Source organism: Chrysoperla carnea, chromosome 5 (assembly GCF_905475395.1).
Source record: "Chrysoperla carnea chromosome 5, inChrCarn1.1, whole genome shotgun sequence".
Classification (NCBI taxonomy): domain Eukaryota; kingdom Metazoa; phylum Arthropoda; class Insecta; order Neuroptera; family Chrysopidae; genus Chrysoperla; species Chrysoperla carnea.
This window is the reverse complement of record NC_058341.1, coordinates 70,607,436-70,625,621: the sequence shown is the minus strand read 5'-3', so window position 1 is coordinate 70,625,621 and position 18,186 is coordinate 70,607,436. Positions and strand designations below refer to the sequence as shown.

Below are 18,186 nucleotides of genomic sequence, written 5' to 3'. Positions count from 1 at the left end.
AAATGGGGCAGAGTTGGATTGAGGACATCATATTCTGGCATCATGACCTAGTTCTTCGGGTTTCTTTAATAGCTAATTTAGATGATAAGAGATCGAATAACATTTTAAATTATAAAGTTGATTCTCATAAAAAAACGAACAATTTCTGTTTAAAGCACTTTTTCGAAAAACGTTAGTTCGGAGGAAATGCGACTTAAAAATATGTCAAAAATTAATGTCTCTTACCGTTTAGATTTTATATTTGCTTTTAAGGAAATCCGAAGATGACGTAGAGTTTCTTATTTTTATTAGAGCCCCAGATATAAGCAAAAATGTCTAAAAAAGTGCTATTTTCCCGATTTTCTCTCGCAATTTTTGAATAACTTTCGAAGGGCTAATTTTAGCGAATAATATTATCCGTTTTCATAGTTAAAAAAAATATTGCCTAGCGTGAGTAAAGCAGCAGAAAAAAATACACAGAAAACCATAGGTCGTTTTCGTGGACCTCTATCGGCCACGAATACCTGCTCAGCGGCTGTATTAAATATTATAAAGATCAAAACGATATGTTTCTATCAAAAACATACAAACAAAAAGTTCTTTGAACTTTTTTAATATTCAAAATTATTTTTTTCCAAATTAACACTTTTAGGCACAATATGATTAATTATATGTATACGTTTCCGTAGTTTTGATCTCTTAAAACCGGTTAAGTGTAATCTTGTGTAACAAAAATTTATATAAAAAAGCCTTAAGGCATACAATGTCAGTACTGGTATATGTCGCAGCCACTTAGCTTAATTAGCAGTTCAATTAGTAATCTAATCTTTTTACTAAACGGCGCTGTGCAACTAGCAACCTGAATGATATCCAGCCGTAGCGTCTAATACATTCATTTAATTAACTAAGTTCGTTGATGCTTAGGCCATTCATACAATAGGCAAAAACTGACAAAAAAATATGAAATATCTGACGTTATAAATTGTTTATGAAGATAATTTATAATATATCAAACATATTGTTATTTGGTAATCATGAGATCAAATAGCGTAACTTAATAACAAAGTACACATGTAAGTAATTAAAATATTATTAGTTTGTTTGTGGATGAGTACTGCAACTCTTGCTGTGAAATCGTACACTTTTAAAAGTACCTACTATAAACTTTTCGTACCCTTTTTTTATGTTTTATTCAGCACAAAAACCTATGATGAATTTACCTAGGGAAATTTACTAAATTTAGGTACTGACAATATGCTCAAAAATTTCTTGGCGTTTCGGATATATATTTTTGGAAATATTGGAATTTATATGCAAAACAAATTTTCGAAAAAATAAAATGCTTTTATCATTAAATACCCTATGGTCTAAGTGTGTCCCACCCCAGGACAGCCACTCTAACCTAACCTAACCTATCATTAAATAACTCGAAAAATAATAAAGTTACAAGAAAAAGTTTGTAAAGTAAAATATTCTGCGGAAAAAGACCTAAATTTTTCTTCTAAACTTTTTTTTGTAACTTTATTATTTTTCGAGTTATTTAACGATAAAGACAATTTTTTTGTTTTTTTTCGAAACTTTTTTTTGCATTTAAATTCCAATATTTCGAAAACTATATATCTATTAGAATTTTTTGAGCATGTTGCCAGCATCTAAATAAAGTAAATTGGAAAGTGACAAGCATTAATTTTCGTTCCTGTAGTAAATTCACCAGTTTTTGTGTTGAATAAAACATAAAAAAGGTACGAGAAACATTATTTTCATTATAACTCCGTTAATTTTCGTGCAAAAGCCTTGAAATTTTTTTCATTTTCAAGATTTTTTTATAGTACTTTAAAAAGTGTATGATAAACTTTTTTCAAAAAATGTCTAATTTTTCAGTTATTTACCGTTAAATATTCCGAATTTCAATCGCCAATATCAACATCGGAAAGTATTGACTTTTCGAAATATACTTGAATGACATTTTTTGCTTAGATTTCATCGGTCTATCGATTTCCGTTGCATTTTCAACATATATTCGAAGGGGTGGTTACTAACCCCTGTGCAAAAACATCACTAGTCACCATAAAACTTTTGAACTAGAGGATGAACAAAGCTTAATCCCAAAGCAGGTCAATCGGAGCTATAAAAAAGAATTTAGAGGTTCAAGCGTCGTTAACTGGAGTATTGTCGCTGTTTGATTGAATGGCTAAATGTCGTTCAGACCGTTAGTTGAACGGCACCGTTTAGTAAAAATGCTACGATGTTAATTGAACAGCTAATCAAGCTAGTTGACTGCGACATATACATAAATAAAAAACAATATTTAATACATGCGCTGGATGAAGTTGAGTCTGCAAAATATGAGGACTGCATTTTTTCAATTGATTTTTGTTCAGAAAAGCTTATAGACTAATATTCCGGATGTTATCAGAAACCCTCTTGGTCAAATTTTTGTATACCCCACTCCCTTCACAGATAACAGTTAAAGGCCATTTTAAAACCAAGTAAAAGTATTTAACGCCAAAAGCCCCTTGTGATTTTTTCGCGTTAAGTTCACCGTTTTGGACTGTTTAACATTTAAAAACTCCAAAAAAGTCATTTTCTAATCTGAAAAAAGTGCTTAAAAATTAAATTTTTGAGCTTATCAAAACCCTAAAATAATGTTTGAACATCCTTTAATAAACTTCTGAAGAGTAATTACAGGTTACTTCATTCTAGAGGCTCATTTTTCAATTTTTAAAAAGATATTTAGTTCCAATTAATAATAAAGAGACAGGACACTGGTTGGGCCGCAGGCACGCTGAACGCCTGGGCCTGGCAGGCGAAATTTCGAAATCCGTGTAAGTGCAGTTTTACCATCACGAACTCCCCGCTTATTATAATTCTTATTAATAACAATATGTAATACTGAAATATTTAATTTCTCTGTCTTAGGTTAGGTTAGGTTAGGTTAGAGTGGCTGTCCTGAGGTGGGACTCACTTAGACCATAGAGTCCGTTGTGATACCGTAAAAGGGTTGGCCCATCCACGGCCACTAATCCATGAAAACTTTGGAGCTGTTTAAGAACAGCAGGAGAGCTTTGACGCCGACGGACTTTAGGTCAGAGAGGTCGTCAAAGAGAGGCTGGCTTAAGTAAGTCCATCTCCTCATGGCAAGAGCTGGACAGTGACAGAGGAGACAATGTCTCATCTTCTCAGACAATGTCAAAGCTCTCCTGCTGTTCTTAAACAGCTCCAAAGTTTTCATGGATTAGTGGCCGTGGATGGGCCAACCCTTTTACGGTATCACAACGGACTCTATGGTCTAAGTGAGTCCCACCCCAGGACAGCCACTCTAACCTAACCTAACCTAAGACAGAGAAATTGTTATAAATTCAGTATTACATATTGTTATTAATAAGAATTATAATAAGGGGGGAGTTCGTGATAGTAAAACTGCATTTACACGGATTTCGAAATTTCGCTTATGAATCAATGCTATTAAATGATAGGTAAATACAATATGGACTATCTGTGCCAGGGTTTATCCTGGCAGAAATATTTTTTATATTTTTAGTAATTACAAGTATTTTGCACTTTCATGGAAATTAATTTTTAAGATACCATTTTATTGCTAATTTTATATATTTTCAGCAAAATTTGATGTGACAGTTCTTATCGTGGCAGAAATGGTCTCTCACACCGATTTTTAATATGTAAAGCCAATAAAGGATTTTGATCAGCTCAAAAATTTAATTTTTTAGCATTGTTTTTCAGTGTTGAAAATAACCTTTTTGAAGTTTTCCAAAAGTTAAACTATCAATAACTTAAAAACGGTCAACTTTACGAAAAAAACAGCTTTTTTACGTGAAATAACCTAAAAAAAATAAGGTAGCTTTACTTAAATGCTTTACTATACAAAAAGATGACCAATAGGGTTTCTGGCAACATTTGGAATATTAATCTATAAGCTTTTTTGGACAAGAATCAATTGAAAAAATGTGGTCCTCATATTTTGCACACTCAATTCCATCCAGCGCATGTACTAAATATGTTTATATTTTACCCTTCTTAGAAAAAAGAGAGGTGAACTACTTTAGTGATATTACTAGTAAGAGGACTTTCCAATTGATCAAGATAATTTTAATATTGATCCTATTATAATTGGTATCATTACAAAAAAAGTTGTGTTCACAAAAAATATTAAAAAATGTTTACAAAAGTAATTTATGTAAATTTTATATTGTTTTTACCAACAATTGTTCTAGGGGTAAGGAAATACCGATTTTTCTTTCGCTTATATGATATTATTTTGTTTATAGTAGTGTGCATTTTTTTCCTAAATCATATTTCATAACAATTAAGTTATCTAATTGTTTAAAAAATAAATGTTCTAAAAGCTGTTTTCAACACAAGAAAATTTCAAAACAATTAAAGATGAGAAAAAAGGTATTTCGTTTATGCATTTTTGCTAACGTAAACAAACAAACCGATTATATTATCGTTATTTTTTTACTTTTAGTGCATATTTATTTGTTTTGGAATTTTTGTTTTTTGAATTTTTTTGTTAAAAGTTTTTTTATTTTATGATTTTTAATGAATCTGAAGTACACTAACTAATTTTTCAATAAAAAAATCATCGAAATCGGTTGGCGTGATATTGAGTTATTTGTCCATTCACCGCGCGCGCACATACTTAATTGAAATGGGAAAACACGGAAAGCACCAGCTTTCATATAATAAAAGAATCAAACATTAACAAAAAAAACAGTCGAATTGAGAACCTTCTCCTTTTTTTTGAAATCGGTTAAAAAAATTATTAGGTATTACCAAATTTTGCAAATTTTGTGATCTTGTTAATATGTGATATATAAGAAGGATTCCACGAAGTCAAAAAATTGCACGTTAACTATTTAAACTTTTTTCTTTTAGTTTACAATGAAAACGAAAATTTGAGAAAATTTCCTGAATTTACTTGTTGGAAAATTAACTTTAAGATAAATTTCCAACGATAAAAAATTCTTTAAAGTGTTCAAAATACACCATAATTCTTTCAAATTTTTATACCATGCATATGAAATATACATAGTATATTAAGTTTAGTTCCAAGTTTGTAACGCTTAAAAATAATGATGCTAGGAAAAAAATTTTGTCATAGGTGTTCATAAAATCACCCAATTAGTCCATTTCCGGTTGTCCGTCCGTCCGTCCGTCCGTCCGTCCGTCCGTCTGTGGACACGATAACTCAAAAACGAAAAAAGATATCGAGCTGAAATTTTTACAGCGTACTCAGGACGTAAAAAGTGAGGTCAAGTTCGTAAATGAGCATCATAGGTCAATTGGGTCTTGGGTTCGTAGAACCCATTTTGTAAACCGTTAGAGATAGAACAAAAGTTTAAATGTAAAAAATGTTCCTAATAAAAAAATAAATAACTTTTGTTTGAAACATTTTTTTGTAAACATCACTGTTTACCCACGAGGGCCTTAATTAGGTGCAAATTTTATAGTATGTATTTATATAGGAATATCAGTTGTGGGCGTGTCTATTTAAAAGTGAATATCTTTTGTTATTTACGTGACGTCAAAAAAACAAACATTTGCGCATCAACACTGTCTATACATTTTTGTATGTGTTATGTGATAAAGAAATCAACACTGACTATGCATGGTATTTCAACAATTAACTCAGTCAATTGTTTCTTTTCACTTGTTTAATTAATATTTAATGCCTTAAAAAAAATTATTTAGTCAAATACTCCTTTTTGAGAAGATATTAACAACAATCTAAAAATAGCGCAAAAAGACCTATTTACAGCGTTATATATACAACGTTTTTGTACCATCTAGGGATATCAATATCACTAGTATGACAGAATACATAAGTTAAGCAATGCTTCTAAGTGAGAGGTATTATACACATGTCTTGGGCATGTACTTGTAAGACTCCAGATACGATACTACAGATCTTCTGTTGTGTGCATGCATCTTACAACTACATACTCAACACATGCATATAATACCTCTCACTTAGATGCATTGCTTGATGCATTTACTCTGTCATACTAGTGATATTGGTATCCCTAGATGATACAAAAACGGATTGAAATATATATATATATATATATATATATATATATATATATATATATATATCTTAGATCATATATTTTAAATAGATATGCCCAGTGTATACCAGTATGTATATTTTGGCGTCACAGAGTAGATTAACAAAGATGAAAATACAATATTCAAACAGCTGACAGAGAAAACACCATTTTGGGGCCTGGTATTCAATGCGCATGATCGTATGACCGGAATCAGCTGCTTCAATGATGTGTTTATATTTCACATTAACAATTTATTTTGTTTTAACGTTCAAACGAGTAATATTGTTAAAAAATTTTGTTTAAATTCTATGAAAAAAATTTTTTAAATGGTAAAATGGTAATTTGTTTAAAATATACTGTTTTAACTTTATTTAAAAGTGGTATAATCTTATTTTAAATACGCGCCAGGATATTATTTTGCATATTAAGACATGCGTATTATGACCAGGCCTCTACATTTATTATCCTTGTCAATCTACTTTGAGACGTGGTTCTCACTCTGTTGACAATTCCAGTAGTGAATTTTCAAAGATATATATATATATATATATATATATATATATAGAACATCACTACAGGCCTATAAGGCCCTTGGCTTTTGAGGAGACTTGTCTCCGTCTGCTTTTCGACTCAGTGCTTTGCATGTTCATATTATAATTATAAATAATGGAAATAGACTTCCGGGAGTAAGAGCTTTTTATTAGAAATTTCCTTCTCTTTAAGAATCTTTTTTTTTTTTTATTTCTTAAATATTTTATAAAATAGGTATTGGCAAAAAACGAAATACTTTTTTTTCATCTTTAATTGTTTAAAACTTTTGCAATTTTTTCTGTGTTGAAAAACGTGCCTGGAACATTTTTATAGACATTATTTCGAATCCAACAAGCTATCACAAGTTTTTTTTTCGACCAGTAGTATTTCTATATTTCGTCAATTTGAACTTGTTAACTAGACTAGTACCTACTGTCGCAAATACGATTTCAATTGCCAATGTTGTTTTTAAATAAGTTATACTCAAGTTTTTCTATGTATTTTGTTGATATCCAAAAACAACGATTTGGGGGGGGGGGGTGAACAAGATCGTTTGGTTTTCATTTTAATTGTTTTAAATGGAAAAATCGCGAACAAATCAACAATCGTTTGAAGAAAAAACTATTTTTGTATGTTTGAAATAATTTTTAGACAATCAAGTACTTTTGTGATTTGTACGTGATAAAAATTTAAAAACCAAATTTTAGTTTAATTTTCTTTTTTTGAATGGGACAAATATGAATATCTCGGTATTATTTCCAAAAATTCATATCTCGATATAGACACTTCCAGTAAATTTATCGATGTACCAAAAACACGTCGAAAAAAATGATTCTTATAATAAAATATTTACATTTAAAAGTGTTTTATCATAAATATACTCCATTTTTGCCCCAATTTCCTAGATCAATTTTTTATATTATATAAATACGTATTTCGACTACCAAGTAGTCATCATCAGTGTGAATTATCTAATCTTAATTACTCTTATTGTATATGTTACTCGTTGCTAATTTGGTGGCGGAGTGCAGTCCGGAAATTTATTTCGAAATATCCTAGAGTTCTCATTTATTATCTTTGATAATATTTATATACATAATTGCTATTAAGTAAATAGTTAAAAAACGATTTATCGAATATTATTATGAAGTGTCTATTATCACGTGTAGAAGATAGGTACTCCTGGAGCTCGGTGCATTCCTCACTACTCATCCTGTGTATGTTTATTCTCACGGCCACATTTATAAATAGTGTAGTCATATTAGGGGCTTCACCTCGGAAGGAGAGATAATAAGCTGTAAACTCGTATACACCTTCATTTTGGTGTTCTAAAAGTTATCTCAAAAATCTCATAAAATCTTGTGTCTACGCCGTAAGTTGTTCAAGGTCAAATGTCACAAAAATAAGTTTTTCGCGATTATCTCGGTTTTAATAGCGCCAATGATGTTATTTATTATGAAAATTGTAGAGCATAGAATTTGCGAAAAATTTTGTTTTAAAAAGTCTTTCATACGCCTAACGTTACAATTTTTAATTTTAAATATTTAAAAAACAAAAGTATCTTCCGGGTATTTAAAATATCTGTTTCATTGTCATCATCTTCGTCCTAAATCCAGCTTGTTTCCAGCCCTTCCAGAATTTCCCGGTCAAATGCACCCTCTTTCTCCGAGTTGCTTTGTGATGAAACAGCATTGAGGCAAACTTATCCATTACACTGGTCACAAGCTAAAGTGTATTGCAATTCCAATTTTTTGCACCAACAACGTACACCATATCCATTCTTACAATTTATAGTTTTAAGCAATTTTTCAGGAGCTGTTGGTAAAAGTGTTGTTACTGGCTCCAAAATCATTTTGCAGTACCCAACTGCATTCCTGTAAGATAATATAGTCTTTTATATTATCTTACATTTCTAGGGTTTGAAATCATACCCTAACCATTTTTGAACCTGTAGACGAATCATTTTAGATGGAAAAAGTGTAAAATGAAGAATTTTTATGTACCACAACGTATAGGGCCAGTTTTTTTTTAATGTTCAGGAAGGTCCATATACAAAATCTACATTTAACTTGTTGCCGCTACAAAATTTGGCCATTCCTATAGGTCAAATAAGCCAATTATTAGAATCCATTTCTGAGATGATTTTTGAAAATTTTAAAACCTTGAAAATATTTAACAAAATGGACCAGAATTGCATATCCCGAAATTTTCGGGGTCGCTGATCACTATTCCGAAGTCGGAATTTCGATATACTCTCCCCCTCTAGGAATAATTCGCCCCGCTGGTCCGCAATATTCTGTAAATATTCAACAAAATAGACCACAAAAGTATACTTGGGGGATTTTGAGGTTGTTGATTACGATTTGGAAGTTAAAATGTGGACTCCCCCTCTCCTGCGGTAATTCGCCCCCCGATGGTCCAATACAGCAATGGGGATGAAAAATCGAATATATTCAAATATACCCGAGTGGTGGGGTATCAAATAAAAGAGCATGCCGTGTGCATTACAAAACCACAAGGGGGTATGGGAGGAGGGTGGAAGTGGGGGGTGAACGATTGAATATTTTAAAATATACCCAAGTCTGTATTAAATAAAATCGCTGATCATCTATTACAAGTATTAAATTCGATCTAAGTTTTCGGGTTCCAAACCTCCTTCTAATTCATAAATGGCAAACATTAGACGTACATTTAAAAAAAAAAAGTTCTTAATAAAAGCGCGAACATTTTTGGTTTGAAACTTTTTGCTATGTACAGAATAGTTTTGATAGCAATTAACGGCAAAAATACCCTACATATTCAATTTAAACAAAAATGGTCTTTACAGATATAAGGTGATCAGCGACCCTAAAAACTCCCGAGTACCTATACTTTTTTGGCCCATTTAGTCGAACATTTACATAATGTTTCTGTTTTGAACCTGCGGGGCGCATTGCCTCAGTAGGGGGATATCGGAATTCTGATTCCAGAATCGTCGTCAGCGTCCCCAAAAACCCCCGAATATTCTTTATTGGTTCATTTTGTTGAATATTTACAGAAAATTGTAGTGTTAGTCCAAAAGGGGGAGGGAGTACACCCCATTCTAATTTTGAAATCGTGATCAGTGATCCCAAAAACCATAAATTGCCCTTATTAATTATTAACAAATCAAAAATAATCAATAAATTAAAAGACTGTATTCGGTTGGTTTATATAAACAGTAAAGAGTAGATTAGTGCTTGACTTTTTTACAATTATTTTGGGTCCCTAAGTAGAGATACTTATAAAAGATAATTTTTTAGAAAAAACTTGGTTAAAACAAACATTTTGCTTGCTACCTTAACTTAAACTAAAAATGCTTTTTCTTTTAGTACCCCGACTATACAATAGCGAGGGTTATGTGTTTGATCGGTATGTATCTATGTTCATCTGTTCCCACTTAGCTTCTAAACTACTTATCATAATTTGATAAATGTGTAGTGGTATCGTAAAAAGCGTCTGGATCGTCCGCTGGTTACAGACTATGTGTCGGTACATTAAATTGAATATGGCATTCTCTAGAGGACATACAGTTGGTTTATTGTGCTTTATTTCACACAAACTCGATTTTATAATATTAAAATGGTGAAAAGGGGGTTATTGTTTTTGGGTATGCAAGTGCACCCCTTCCCGGTGCCTATGAACAATTATAACACATTTATTTATTCAATTTTAAGAGTAAGTACACGTATTTGGACGCGTCTTGTATATGTCAACTTAATATTATAATTTCCGTCAGATTGTAATACATTATTAAGCCTCCTGGTAGTCAAAATCGAGCTCGTTTAAAAAAAAAAAAATGGAGTTTAAATCCGATTTGCCAACTCCCAGCTATCAAGAAAAAATTCTACAATACTTTGAAAATCAAAGAAAAATACGCTAGCGTAGCTAAATTGCTCTGTTTGGCCAATCTAAAAAAATTCTAACCTCGAAAGGGTCCAAAAAAATCGGTAAAAATGGGCATAAGAGTAAAATTGTGCGGATGTGCTCTAGGTACAACTTTGTCTGAAAACTGTTTTGATATGACCCCTCTTCAATTCAAACTTCACGTATAAAAATGATCAAATATTTTTACTCACCTCGGGCAGCAAAATGATCCAAAAATTCATCATAACAAAATTACACGCACGAAATTATCCCTTAGAAAAGTATTTTGAGCCATTCGCTAAAAAAAAAGTCAACAAAATCTACCAGGTGGCTGGGCTATATAACTACCTTTAGGGATGTAATTTATAAAAAATTACGAACCAAAATCACCAAAAATTAATAATAAACAAGTGAAAACAAACAATTGATTAAGTTAATTGTTGAAATACCATGCATAGACAGTGTTGATACACATACATACATATCACACATACATAACTGATATTACCATACGCCTAATTTGCGCCCTCACGGGTAAACAGTGATATTTACGAAAAAATGTTCCATACAAAAGTTGAATATTTTTTTAAAAGGAATATTTTTTACAATTAAACTTTTTTCTATCTCTAACGGTTTAGAAAATGGGTACTACGGACCCAAGACCCAATTGACCTATGTTGCTCATTTACGAACTCGACCTCACTTTTTACGTCCTGAGTACGCTGTAATATTTCAGCTTGATATCTTTTTTCGTTTTTGAGTTATCGTGTTGACAGACAGACGGACAGACAACCGGAAATAGCCTAATAAGCTGATTCTTTGAATACACAAACCAAAATTTTGTGCGTAGCATCAATATTTTTAAGCGTTACAAACTTGGGACTAAACTTAATATACCTTGCATATTACATATATGCATAGTATAAAAAGGGTTTTCATAAAAATAGAACCGACTTTTAAAAAAATATATAATAACTATAAAACAAATATAACCTAGAAATTTTTTCAATGCCGACGACTTCAAAACGTAATAATTGGTAATGATAATAATAAGTATTTATTTTATTTTTTTGTACAATTTTTTTGAAGTCGATGCTATTTTTTGCAAACAAATTTCTATTAATCTTGACCTTGTAACAATTATAAATTTTTTTTAAATAAATCGAGAGTAGGTTATAGTCGCATCAATAAATATATAAAATAGACAATCTTAGGATCCCATGGAGCGATACACCTGACATTTAATTCTATAAAACTTGAATTATTATTAAATAATCAAAATATAAATAGGAATTAAAATGATTCGTTCTCGAATAAGAAATTATTCAAGTATTTGCTCACAATGCAAACCTTGGTTAAATGGCTTCCAATATAAGAACATCAGAAATTTCAACAACTTCTGTGAAACTTGCTGCCAGAAGTATGTAACGTTTTTTTCGGCAGAAATTTTTTTCCATTCTTATTCATTTCATTTGGGGGTGAAAAATTGAAACCGCACTTTCCCGTCGATAATTAAATCGACGTATTTTCACTAAAACAATAATCATAGCAGGTCAAGAGTTATTAATATTGGATACTTTTAAAATGTGTAGGTATATTGCCATAGTAGACACAGCCATCATATTCCAAAATATGAATATTTTGATAATTAATAGTAAACAGGGTAATGTGTCCGTTAAAAAGTCCTCAATAGCAGCTCCGATTTTGATGATGCTTTCAATAAATGTTTCTTTTAATGTTATTTAAAATCATAAACCTTTCAGAGGAGGAAATTATCTGAGGGGAGAAAATGCTATGTCCCGACTGACATATCGACACCCAACCTAAATCGCTTATGATGGAAGTTTGAAATTTCGAGAGTATATTGCTTATATATACTATAGGTTTCATTTAAGAAAGGATCTTTTGAAATTCATGCCCTACAAATCGGGGATGAAAATATATACAAACTGTCATTTTTGACTTCACTACTTTACCGATTTTAAAAATTCTTACATCTATAGAATGCTACTACTCATTGGCTGTATTTTTTTTTTTTTTTAAATTAAGTATTCTGTGCCAAAACTCTATTAAATAGTGAACACAAAGGAGTTAAGTGAAGATAAGGGAATTGAAAGCAACAACGTGGACAACGGCTAGTTATTTATATTGTTTAAACAATATATGTGCAACTTATATAAAAAAATCACTTTTGTGTGATTTTTTTTACGCAAAAAAAATTTTTTAATTTTATTTTTAACAATAAAAATGGATTTTAACTCTTGTTGCGGAAACCTGATGCAAAAAAATAAACATAAAATATAGCCCTGATATTATTTGCTGATAATGTAGCGTTTTACAGGTGGAAGAATTTTAAAATACTAAGCCTACATTATAAAATCAATATCCTCTCGAACTTCGAACTTCTATCATTAGCGATTTAGGGCGGGCGTTGATATATCAGTCGGGACATTTCATCCCTCAGATTATTCCTCCCCCATTTTCCCCTGAAAGCTTTTTGATTTTAAATAATATAAAAAAGAAACATTTTTCAAAAGAAACTTCATCATCAAAATCGGAGCTGCTATTGAGGACTTCCGAGTAAAAACATTAATTGATGCGACTTTTAACACACAGTTTTATAATTTAATGCATCACTTAATATCTAATAGTGTTGTTAAGATAAGGAATTAACACCTTTTTATATTCAAAAAATACTCTTATAGACATTTAAATGCTAACAAATTTAATTTTTTTAATTAGACAACAGAAACCATGTCGACATCAAGACCTAAAGTATTTATCAAAGATCCCGATCTACCTGAAGAAGGACTAGAAATATTAAAATCACGGTAACAATTTTTTTATTATCATTAAATTTTCTTTTCATGCTTTTTATACTCTAAATAGGAAGGAACTGGGGCATTAAGGTTGATCAGAAACCATGTAATTAATTTATCAATTTTTAAGGGTTTGTTCTCCAACACAACGACGAAGAAACGAAAATGGATAAAATTTTTATAAATTATTTTAGAATTAAACATAATTTTGAGTTCGAGATCGAGAAAAATCAAAAGTTTTTACTTTTTAATAGTAGGGAATGTTCATGAAATTTACATTTGGTTTAATTATTTTTTCCCGTAACTTTATTGGCTGGACATTTGAACTAAACCGTTATTTTAGTAATTAATATCTTTTTAATTACTTAAAATTAATTAATAAAAGTACAAATTCAGAGAGACAAATTCAAATTTCTAAAACGGACGTGACGTCATAGTATTGGCTTGTCTGACTTGTTGTCATACTGTATGGTATTAATTACTTATATTTTGTATGGTATTACCATGGATATATACTATAATTACTACATACGTGGGTATTACACTTGAAGTAAACATTACATTGAACTGTCACCAACTGACAGGTCACATATTAATACGTCATCAATAGAGAGCGTCAAAAGGACTGCGTTTAAACATCTCAAAATTATTCTCTATTTTAAATATTTTTTACACTTAATTACAGCATTTTTAAACAGTATTTATATTTTTTACTATGTTATAACGGTGTAAGCCATGAATTAGAAATGTAAAAAAATACATGAATATTTCCTATTGTAAAAAAAAATTCAATTTTACCCCTTTTTCGACTTTTTCGAATTTATTTAAAATATCCTGGTGGAAAAAATGATTGAAAAAAGAATAAGTCTTAATAATCTTAGAAACTCTGAAGAAGTCTTATGAACTCTGAATTTCTCAACGTTTTTGGACTAGTTTGACTAACTCTGAATTAGACTAGTTCAAAAACGTTGAGAAATTCGGAGTTATTCAGAGTTCCTTAAGACTTTTTCACAGTTTCTAAGACTTATTAAGATTTATTCTTTCTTCAAATATTTTTTCCATCAGGGTACTTAAAATTGCAATTTTTTTAAATCCGAGGCTCAGCCGATAGAGAGATTTATAAAGAAGATTTCTATCAAATTTCAAAGAAGTAGAACTTGAGATATCATGTCAACCTCCTCCAAAAATATAGTTTCAAGAAAAAAGCGTTTTAAGTTTGATGAGAGACAATTAAGGCAGAGTAACTTGGATAATAATATTACTCACTTTGGATTAATCGGCGATCCCACACTGGCGATACACTGGGCCTTCTTCTGCTTCATATGCAATGTCTTGCCAAGTTATTTCTTCTACCCGAGCTTTTTTGCCTTCTTTTGAAGCAGCAGTAGCTCGCAATACAGAGCGATCAATTCAAACGCGACCAGAAAATCCGCTGTATCTTCGAAAATAATTCGAATTTTGAAAAACCCATTTAAGGACATTCCTTAGGATCTAACCTTCCAAATATGCAAATATATAAAAAAATCGATTTCTTCAAATTTCTAGACAAAAATACTGCCTTAAGGTAGTTATTATTTCCATATGTAATTTGTAATTTTTGTTTTATTAAGATGTGAATTAATTCGAGGCGCTAAAGATAATTCAATGGATGATTTAGCAAAAATGATTCAGGAAGCAAATGGTGTTGATGCTATAATGTGGAGTGGCCATGGTGTTCCGAACAAGGAAATTTTGGACGCTGCAGGTATACCTAATTGATATTCTTCATTTTTTTGTGTTCAAATCACTTTAAAAATTCATTTTATTTACAGGACCAAATTTGAAAATTTTTGCATCAGTTTCCGCTGGTGTTGATCATTTAAATATTTCAGAAATTAAGAGCCGAGGTGTTTTAATTTCAAATACACCAGGTGTTTTAAATGCCGCTGTGGCTGAATCGGCTGTTTTGTTAACTTTAGGAGCTGCACGTCGAATTGAAGAAGGCAGACGAGCAATTGTCAAGTAAGTTTTTTTTTAAATAATTTTAAGGTGTTTTAAGTAATAGTACAATCATTTTGGCTTTTCACCTTTCAAAAAATACAATTTTTGCTGATTCACCTATAAGTGAATATAAGGGAAAGTTAGAGGCATCCCGTATGAGGTCACAGGAAGATTTGTGAATATTTAAAAAAGTACGCACCCCATATGAGCAATTACCTCTTGACCTGACCTAAAACAAACTCTTGTGGAAATAAATCTGTTCTGGAACTTCTAGAAGACTTTTTAAAATTAATCAGAGATTTTATAAAAATTTAGTTAGCTAAATAAAGTAGGAGTAAGATTTTTTCTAAGTTTTTCAGGATTAATCAGTAAAATTTAAAACATAGGTTTTACTTTTATCATATTGAATACTTCTACTAAGGAAAATAAAAATTTACCAGGAAACTATTCAGTTTTTCTTATTTATTAATTAGCTTTAAAGCAGGGGGCGAGCTACCGCCGTATCAGGCTACGGAGGCCCCCGGGCTAATTTTACGCAATATATATTTGACCATGTAAACTCACACTAGCATATTTATGCATCCCTATCTTATAATAATTGGTTGCAAGAAAATACCATCGATACTTATAGATGTATATCTAATTATGATCCTATTGTAAAATAACTTATTTTAAAACCTTCATTGAGACCCCCCAACTAATTTTGATACAGTGCCCCTCCAAGGCAAATATCTGCATCATGTATATAATAAATTTTTTACGTAATGTATACATATATACATGATGTAGACATGTCTCTTGTGCGAATGAGTATATATTTAATATAAAAATGTCCTTAAAGTACTAAATAATTCATATTTATATTAAATATATCTAAGTTATCTATTAAATATATCTCTAGCCTAGCTAAGTTGGCAACATAAGTATGGCAAACTTTTTTATTATGAGTATTATGTAAAAAATTTATTGTTTTTAAAAAGCTCTGCTTTCAAAATACTAACATTCAGCTGTTCACTTTTAACATCGAATAGTATACAGGATGTCCAGGAATGTTAATGGTCGTTTATAGTTTATAATGGTCGTGATTATATCAACACCTATACCAAAGTTTTATTCGTAGTGTCAATAAGCGATACCATTTAAGCGTAACAAACTTGGGACTAAACTTTATATACTATATATGATATATTTCATATACAGGGTGTTCTGTTATTGACTGCAGATCGTCGGCCTACAGAATAAGCTCATTAAGACAAAGGAAAAAGTCATTTACCAATTTTGGATTTAAGCCCTAGTTTGGGCGCTACAGGTATGGCAAAAATTGATAAATTTGTTCATTCACTGACTGTGATTCGATAACCAGCAGCCAATGATAATCAGTAGATATTAGTATCTATCATTTAATAATATTAAACTAAAGAAGGGATATGAACTGATTTCAATTGGATTTTATTATTTTAAAAAAACATTTTAAAAATGTATTTGATTGGTTTGGTCGAATCCTACTTTTTTTATTTTTATTATATTTTTCCAAGAAAACATTAGATTCTTAGAAAAAAAACAAATTAAGACATAAAAGGTGTGGTTTTAATTTAACATTGGCTGTTGGTTATCGAATCATAGTCAGTGAATGAACAAATTTATCAATTTTTGCCATACCTGTAGCGCCCAAACTAGGGCTCAAATCCAAAATTGGTAAATGACTTTTTCCTTTGTCTTTATGAGCTTATTCTGTAGGCCGACGATCTGCAGTCAATAACAGAACACCCTGTATACATGGTATAAGAATTTTTTAATATCAATACTTAATACACCTTTTGTTACACCTCAAAGTTGCAACACTTTTTTCCTTATTACAATGATAATAATTTTATTGTACTAAACTGAGTGTAAATATTTTCATTGAACATTTCTTTAAGTATAAACTGAGCGGCTCTCAAAGAAAAAAATTTATTTTTTGTCTTCTAGTACGAATACTACAGAGGCTCTCCATAAGACCCGTATTCAAGTCATATTTGACTTGGGGAGACCAAGGTTTTTATGTTTTTTGGGGGTATGCAATGCCTTGAAAAAGGCCCAATTATGGCAAAAATCTTTATGAAATTTTAGTTCGGAGCACCCCCTCTCTTTGAAAGTGTTGCAACCCTAGCTCTTTTTTGTAACTGGCATCATGAGTTTTTCTTATTTGGATGACTCCTCTAAATGACCCATAAGTAAAATTATAAAACGTTATCATTTTGCATACTCAAAACCAGTCAGCACCTGCTGTAGTTTTTTACTGTATTAGTAATAAATGTTTAAAAAAAAATTTTAAATAAAATTAATCTAATCTTTATAGTTATTAAAAGTGTTTTTCTGTTAATAAAGAAATAAAAACACACAATCGTCAAAGTCGTCGAGTATTTTTTAAGAAAATAGTTTCAATGTTTCAAAATCCTAGCAAAAACATAAATGCATAACAGATCAATAGGCTAATCAAACAGAATCCATAAAAAGCTTTTCAAGGAATTAATTTTAATGCCGTTTTAATACCTTCATTTGGTCTATAAATCCGAGTTTGCCCGATCCTAGGAGGTGTGCATAACTTTTGGGAATGAAATAAATGCGAAATTTGAAGATTCGCAGTTTTTTACAAATTACAAAAAAACTATACATCAAATAAAAACAAGTGGAAACAAACAATTTACTGAGTTAATTGTTGAAATACCATGTATATATAGTGTTGATACCACTGTTACATTATACATACATACATGTCACAAATACATAACTGATATTCCCATATAATACAATTTGCCCGTAATTTGCGCCCTCAAGGGTAAACAGTGATGTTTACGAAAAAATGTTTCAAACAAAAGTTGTTTATTTTTATAAGGAACGTTTTTTACATTTAAACTTTTGTTCTATCTCATAACGATTTA

General features: G+C 30.7%; 1 protein-coding gene across 3 annotated transcripts in view; it reads left to right on the top strand.

Annotated features, from left to right (window-relative positions):
- LOC123301454 (glyoxylate reductase/hydroxypyruvate reductase-like) overlaps positions 1 to 18,186 on the top strand; it is a 77,300-nt gene that overhangs the window by 12,022 nt on the left and 47,092 nt on the right. For 2 of the 3 annotated variants that reach the window (XM_044884193.1, XM_044884192.1), the window contains exons 2-4: positions 13,209 to 13,297; positions 14,896 to 15,029; positions 15,097 to 15,286. In XM_044884193.1, coding sequence (XP_044740128.1) covers positions 13,221 to 13,297; positions 14,896 to 15,029; positions 15,097 to 15,286 — 401 coding nt within the window. In that variant the 5' untranslated portion in view covers positions 13,209 to 13,220. Of the gene's footprint in view, positions 1 to 4,190; positions 4,214 to 13,208; positions 13,298 to 14,895; positions 15,030 to 15,096; positions 15,287 to 18,186 lie in introns of those variants that run through there. The other variant, XM_044884194.1, reaches the window with a different exon arrangement.